General features: G+C 51.8%; 2 protein-coding genes across 2 annotated transcripts in view; both read right to left on the bottom strand.

The window, feature by feature from the left end:
• Positions 1-5,442, bottom strand: part of LOC125949827 (tubulin glycylase 3B) — a 5,536-nt gene extending 94 nt beyond the window's left edge. Inside the window, exons 1-4 of the mRNA XM_049677238.1 lie at positions 5,100-5,442; positions 3,922-5,045; positions 500-1,021; positions 1-423 (exon numbers count right to left, since the gene is read on the bottom strand). The exon at positions 1-423 is cut by the window's left edge and continues 94 nt beyond it. Of these exons, the coding sequence (XP_049533195.1) occupies positions 35-423; positions 500-1,021; positions 3,922-5,045; positions 5,100-5,284 (2,220 nt within the window). The 5' untranslated portion in view covers positions 5,285-5,442 and the 3' untranslated portion in view covers positions 1-34. The remainder of the gene's footprint in view (positions 424-499; positions 1,022-3,921; positions 5,046-5,099) is intronic.
• A 642-nt stretch (positions 5,443-6,084) lies between these two features.
• Positions 6,085-7,500, bottom strand: part of LOC125959573 (tubulin glycylase 3A) — a 3,924-nt gene continuing 2,508 nt past the window's right edge. The window contains exons 3-4 of the mRNA XM_049692399.1: positions 6,432-7,500; positions 6,085-6,120 (exon numbers count right to left, since the gene is read on the bottom strand). The exon at positions 6,432-7,500 is cut by the window's right edge and continues 19 nt beyond it. Coding sequence (XP_049548356.1) covers positions 6,085-6,120; positions 6,432-7,500 — 1,105 coding nt within the window. The remainder of the gene's footprint in view (positions 6,121-6,431) is intronic.

The following is a 7,500-nucleotide window of genomic DNA, read 5'->3' as shown; positions in this document are numbered from 1 at the left end:
AGCTGGCGGCACCTGAACTGGCTCCATCGGTTCTCTACTTCATCGTCGATCTAGGTCGCTCCAGCAGCACACTCGTGAGCGATGTTTTGCTTCCTCGGCTCGAACCGGAACTACTATTGCTGCTACTGCTGCTGCTACTACTACTACTACTACTGGTCGACGTCGTTAAGCGATACGTTTTGCTGGAACTGCTCACGGATCCGCTCACCGCGATCATATGTCCACCGGATGCTGGTGTTGCTGTTCCTGGGCTAGCACCGGCCACCGGTGGCAGTGGGCTCCTGGAACGGTGCTTCGACTGCATCGAACGTCCATCCACCGTTAATCCATAACCGTACGGTGCCACACGTGGTATCTCGAGCGAGTGTATCATCTCGAACAGGCCCGTCCCCGCTCGCTTATCCTTCGTATTGTCGATCACCACTAGAACGAGAGGGTTGGAGAGGGGTTCCGAAAGGGTGACGCCACGGATTGTCTTCTTTCTTCCCGCCTGGCTTACCCTTCACGAGATCCTCGAGCACGGCCGGACAGATGACGGCCGTTACCTCGGTGGACGACGAAAGGTCCGGGCTGGTGTTGATTTCGATCAGCATCGTCCGGAAGTTTTCCGTCACCATAAAGTCGGCTCCGTACAACTCGAACATGTTGCGTTCCATCTTCATACCGTCCAGGCTGGCGCAAACGATGGCCAGGATGTTCTTCTTCATATCCGGATAAATTTTGCGCTCCCAGTAGAACCCCTTGTCCAGTGACTGGAGATACTCCTGGAAGCGCTTCAGGGACCACATATTGCAGGTGGGCAACGCTTCGCCACCATCCCGCACCTCTTTGGCATAGTTCTTCTGGATCGAGTAGTTGGTCAGATGGATCGATTCACTGAAGTCGTCCAGGTTGAACTGCTGCGTGCTAAAGCGCAGATAGCAGTTCCTGTACATCCACACCTTCAGCAGATTGTTGGTGTAGGTGATGAGGAAGTACTGCCGGATGTCGAACTTGGTGCTGTGGATCAGTAACGGACGTTCTAGCGGGAGGAAGGGAAAGGATAACAGGAACAAGGTTGACTAAGTCCGCAAAAGTTTCCGACCCAGAACAAGGAAGTTAAGTCAAAAGCATGCTCTAGTCTGGATTAACAAATTCCACAACACAAAACGCTATTTGCCAAGGTGCCACGACAAACGACTCAACCTAGTTGGTTAATGGAAGGCGATGATAAATCGATGAGAAGCTTTCCAGAAGTTGCCCAAGGCACAAGTCTTCAGTACCGCTGCGCTGAAACAAACAACTTCCCGTTTTCCGCTGTTAATCGAAAGTTAGCTATCTACTAACGGGGTTGGGAAGAACTTTGCCAATTCCAAGCGAACTGGCTAGGGATGTTACCGATGAAGCGATATTCCGCGAACGGCACCTGCTTCTAACCTGCTTGGTTGGCGGGCAGGCGATTTGTGTATTTAGTTTTTTTTGCACAAGAAATGAGGCCAATTATCCAATCAGTTCAGTTCAGGGGGAGCTGCTGCCTTCCAGCTCAACAAAGTCGAACCCAAACCCTCGGTGAACACTCTACACTACGATGCTACTACCGCGCTACTCCTTGCCCTCCTCTAAATACAATGTGTTCAGCTTGGTGAATGGCGTATGGCATACTCTTGCGTCACGGGAGAACCTGTTGGATCGAACCCTTGATCGACCTTCACCTGGAATTGTGCAACCGGAGGAAAAACGGTTAACCATTACCGGGAGGAGAAGGAAGGAGTGTGTGTCGGCATTACTTTAGTCTATTTCAACACTAGCACGGCACGGGGGGCTTACTTGCAATCAAACCATCCAACCAATATTCGTCCGATCCATGACCTGGTTGTGTCGTTCGAAGTCCCCGTCCCTTATCTAGGCAACTCCCCCGATACTGACCTGGACCTGGGGCAGCTGGCCCAGTTCTCGATGGTCTACTCGAAATGTATTACATTTTGACACATAGCGGGGTTCAATTATTAATGCTACATTCATCACTCCGCAAGTGGCAAGGTTGACAAAATTTAGTTCAAAACGTGTCTCTTACAATGCGGAAGTTATATACGCCCTATGATGGAGTGACGGATGTGCGACCGAATGACGTTCAACCGCACTTCTGTATCCACAAACGGATCATAACCTATCGTAAACAGGGAGGGGAACAAATGCAGCAATCAAAATGTGTCACGTGGTGGCACCTTCGCTCGTGGTGATTCCATAAAACCATCCCTATTCGTGCCGTGGTAGCATATTCTACTTTTGGCGGTCAAACATTCGTGTACCAAGAATGTGCATTGGAGGCAAACAGTGTGAACTGAATGATTCGATGGTACACCAAGGAGCAGGTGTTTATGGTTATTAGTGCGAAAAGGCATCATTTATCCATATACGACATATGAGCACCAATGGCGTGTTGAAATCAGGTGCCACCTTGGGCCTGATGTTTGATTTATTTGATGAATCTCGCGCCATTGCGGATAGGACAGTTTGTCGTTTCTCTGCTTACAGCAGTGTGTATCCAATCGGATAACAATTAGCAAAAGTAGTAGAAGTAGAAAAGTTTTGCTTTCCAGCTGGTGTCTCGCAAACCCAAGGACAATCAGTTCTTCTTTGCCGCTGTCTGGGCAGAAGTTCAATTCCGAGGTCACAACCCAACGGACTGCACTCTCCAGCGTGTGCTGTGGAAAGTGTTTGAAAATGGTCGGTAACGTTATGCTGCATGCCGATGTACACGACGACGACGACGCCGTCGTTATCAGCACAATGCACAGCAATCGGTCTTCGGTGGAGTTCCACGCGCGAATCTAACGTAGGAAATATCGAATTTTCGCCATCCAGGGTCCCTCGGTGGAAAATGCGTCAAATCGCGGGCGATGATACCTGATGCGACGACGACATTGGTGGGGTGGAACTTCCGGTCTATGCGAAGCGTTTCGTTTCCAGGGTGCAGTGTTAGGGTGGGCCATACCGTACACACTAGGAAAGTTGTATGTTTGGCCTCATTTCGTTTCTACCGTTCCTGGTTGGATTGGCCCTGCTAGTCACTTTCACATTGTGCGAACATCCATCTCTGCAGAATGCTGATAGCGTCCGTGAGACGCCTAGTATTGATTAGAGTACTTTTACAATGACAACTAAATGGCAAACTGCAAAAAGAACCTCAATAACGGACTGAATCATTCAACAATTGCGAGTCGAATTTCGAAGCAGTAAATATCAAATGTTATATAAAGCCAATCAAGCGGTTGTGGTCCTAGGTATGGGTCTTTGAGGGTACTAATGCAATATACCGCGGAACGAAATGGCAAATCGGAACGTAACTTCGCTAGATTCCACCATCGCCGACGCTACGACAAGTTGTGACAATGATTTAGTCTATTACCCTTCCTACTGTACTTCCTGGATTATAGGTCAAAAGGAAGCGAGTCAACATTCAAGTTCCTGTTGATGGCCCAGGAATCGCCCGCTTCGACGGTGCCCAAAATGGATAATCAGGCAATGAAATCAACGTTCACGTTCCACCCAATCCCCTGTTCAGCACTCGACAATTAGGAAATGGATAAAGGTAGCCTGGCGAACCACCGAGGAAACCGTGCACACAAGGGCCGCTTCTTCCATGATTTATTTCTTTTCACGTTCCACCGTCTTGTAGATAGTCTCCTATAGGTCTTTATAGGAAAATCGTATAAGCTGGTGGCCTTCGGAAGCCTTCGCTGCACTATTTATAGTCTGCGTCTTGTAGGCACGGCAAACGTTGGACGCATGATTTAATGTCCTTCCTGGATGGTATTTCCAGGCACCTGGAGGCACGACCACACCGCATTTGATATGCTAATTCCATTTCGATCGATTACGAAACTAAGGGGTTCGATGGCGGTTATGATGTTGGACTGTTCAAGGAAAGGGACTACTCACCGATATACTTCTGGGCCACATATTTGATGTCCGAGTTTGCATCCACATGCTCCAGCAGCTTACGGTCATCGTTGAAGATCTGTATCCCGAGACCACGGCACCGATTGCCCGGCTTCAGAATCCACATGTTACGCATACCGTCGATCTTCATGTCCGGGAACACTTTGGCCGCTTCGTGCACCAGCTTCTTCACTTGGGCCACCAGCGACAGTACCTCGTACCCAGGTATGCTCGTAAACTGTAGCTCGCCCGCCAATATCTGTTCCATATCGTGCCGATTCTCGGGCGTTAGCAACGGCTCACAGAATTCCTCGTGGTCAATGTCCTCATGCTGGGCGCATCCCATATAGTATCGCAGGTATGTCATGGCCGTTCGCAACACATCCGTCGTTAGCGTACCGGCCTCGTCGAACGTAAACTCGAGATGCTTAGCCATGTGATACAGGAAGCTACTGACGATCGTGAGCTGGTAGTCTTCCTGGAACTTCGTGATGATATCCTCCGTATCGAGCAGATACGTCCGGGGGTAGTCAAGCTCAGCGAAACCTTCCTCCTGGTGCCAGTGGGATGCATTGATCAACCGGATCAAGTTCTCCTTTACCGCGAAGTCGTATGGCCGCTCGTAGTGGATGCGGCTGCGAAATGGCGCGTAGAACCGGTCCTGCTTGCAATCGCGCATGTTCCGATGCTGCCAGATGAAGTAAGGCAGGTACGGTTTGAGAAACTTGGACACCAGCGCCTCCTCGTACTCGTTCCCATTGGAAGCCTTCTGGAGCAGTGCATGATGCGAGAGATCGCGCAGCAGAGCACTCCGGAACGTTTGTTTCTCGAGCCAGTGGCGTGTCTTGAGGGCCTTCCGCAGTGCCGGATAGTGGCCGACTATCGAGAAGATGTGCTTCTTCTCCACCGCCGATGCGATCTTCGCCTTCAGCTGCTTCTGCTTCAGGAAGTCGAAGCTATAGTTGCGGAAGAAGCGATGCTTGGGCGTACGGTTCGATTCGTCATCCTCATCGAACGTCTGCAACCGTGGCTTCGTACGCGGGAACGTTGAGCTGAGCGCGGCGCTCGCATTCGGCGCCGGAAACGGTCGCGATAGGGGTGACAGGGGGCGGGGATCGTCGCCGCTGTACCGGGCGTGGTGCTGTAGCTGAGAGTGGCCTGGCAGTGCCTTCAGAAACCGGCGGGTCAGTTGTGCCGGTGCCTGCTCGAACCGCTGATCTAATCGCTTACCATAGTCGATCTCACCCAATACTAGCGTAATGTCCGCTAGGTCAACACCGGGATCCGTATCCCATACTACATCATCATCATCATCATCATCATCATCATCATCACTGGTAACAAGTTTGATTTTTAAATGCATTTTCTCTGCAGGAAGCTGCTAGAGTACAACGAGGGGAAATTCGAGACAGCGGCACGAGGGCACGCTTCTGCTTCTTCTGCTTCTACTAGAGATGGCTTTTTGGCTAGACTAGGGTAAGGCGTTTCGCGTTAATCTTTATCTGTATTAGCTATCAAATAGGGAGTATACTAGTATATAGCGATTAATCAACAACTTGGACGCTTCGACGACGAATCGTGGTGGTTTAGGTTGCCGCAACCAGAGGCCCAGCCCCAACCGCGGACGTCGCGCACATACGCACACGCACACACACGCACATTCACACAACAGTCACTTTACACAACGCGCGACGAATTTCAAAACCGCGGCGGAACACTAGAAACTACTACTGAAACACAAAACAATTGGGTTTAAGTAAGGTGGTTGAACCTTCAATCTTCACTAGAGGCACGCGGAAAAGCGTTTCGTGGAATCGGGACCCGCCGGTGGCACCGTTGTTCGGCGTTCTACTACTTTTTACACTAAGGCCGGCCAGCCCAGCAGCGCCACCTTTGGTAGCAGCCGTGCCGAGCCGACCTGTCATGGCGAACCCGTTGCTGCTGCTGTTGCTGTTAGTAGTGGTAGCGGTGGTAGTGGTCGTGATGGTGTTTGTACTAGTACTAGTGTTATGGCTGGCTGTGGCAGTAGTGGCAGTAGTGTTTGCTTTGTGGTGTTTGGCTGTGAGGAAACTGCTGCTGTTGCTGCTGTTGTTGGCGGTGGTGGCATTACTGCTGCACCCAAAATGGTTGTTGCTGTTCGTGTTGCAGCCGTAACCATGGTTACTACCGATTCGATTGCTGCTGCTGCTGCTGCTGCTGCTGCCCATGAAGCAATGGCCACGCGTGACGGGAAGAGCGTAGCGCGCGGTGTGCCAGTGGGATGGTGGAACCGAGGGAAAGGATTGATTGTGTTGTGGGTGGTGGTGATGGTGGTGGTGGTGTGCTGGATGGTGGGATGTAGCGTAGGGTGCATAGCAGGTGGTCTTTAGCAGTAGCTGAGAAAAGTCATCACCGTTTCTTCCGCCCCAGTAACGGGGGGCGGCGGTGCTCCACGGTTGCTAGAAAGGCGATGGAGACGCCACACAGTCGCTGCTGCTGCCGGTAGTCGTGGTGGTGCCGATACTTCCTACCAGCAGCCCGGATCCACTGGTGTGCGAGCGCTGGTGATAACCGACTCCTGACGTACCGGATGCCTGGGATAAGTCTTCGGCTGATTGTGCATGATGCATCCGGTTGCTGACCAGACTGGCCGTGGTCGGAGTAGGCCTCGAAACCTTCGGTGGCCGGGCTCGCAGACTGAACCCGAGGGTGTAGAAATTGTTCGAAGTCGTCGCCATGGTGGCCGTACGTCCCGCCGTTCCTTTACCATACCGGACGGCCATGGGGAATCCGGTCGAGGGAGCGCAACTGTTACTGGCGGTCGCAGTGTTACTTGGGGCAAGGTTCTCCACGCTCGCCATTAGCTTCTCGGTATCGGTCTCATACGGTTCACACAGGTCCTCCTCATTCGTGGCAGTGTGCACGGTGCCAGAATTCCTTCCGTGCGCATTCGATTGTCCTTCGTCCGTCGCCTCGGTGGTCGTCCGAGGTGCGGCCTCTTTGGCGCTGGTGTGGTGTGATGCAGCTGAGTTGAGTGCGGTTGAGAAGTTGTGCTGGAAGAAGCTAGTTGTGGCACGCTCCCATGCCTCCACACTGTCGATGTACGTTTCGCCATCCGTCAGGTACTTAGCACCGGTGCCGCCATGGCGCCGGAACAGTTCGCCCGTCTTCGAGATGATGTAAGACTTTTTCTTCTCGAAGTCGTACCGAAGGTTGTTCGATTTGTGGGAAAAATTGGAGCGCTTATAAAGGGTGGCCGAGGTAACACCGCCACCACTTCGCATCGCTTGCAATCGACCATTGGACAGCAGTTCCTCATCCTGCTTCCCGTCCCGGAACTGCATACACTCGATCAAATCCATAATGACCGGAGAGGCAGTCTGTTTGATGGTCGGTGCAGCCGAGGTGGCCAACCGGGAGACTTGCAGCACATTCTGAACCGGTTTCAGGGGCAACATACGCATGCGGTCCTTCTTCATGGAGCTCTTCGGTGTAATACGGTGGCCTCGTAGCTGTAGATTTAATCCCATATAGGCGGGGGTCTTCGGAATTATCTGTTTGTAGATCAACTCGAATGAACCAGTCGGTGCGTTCGAATCC

The sequence above is a fragment of the Anopheles darlingi genome, chromosome 2 (assembly GCF_943734745.1).
Source record: "Anopheles darlingi chromosome 2, idAnoDarlMG_H_01, whole genome shotgun sequence".
NCBI lineage: Eukaryota > Metazoa > Arthropoda > Insecta > Diptera > Culicidae > Anopheles > Anopheles darlingi.
The sequence above is the reverse complement of the archived record's forward strand: the minus strand, read 5'-3'. Positions and strand labels throughout refer to the sequence as shown.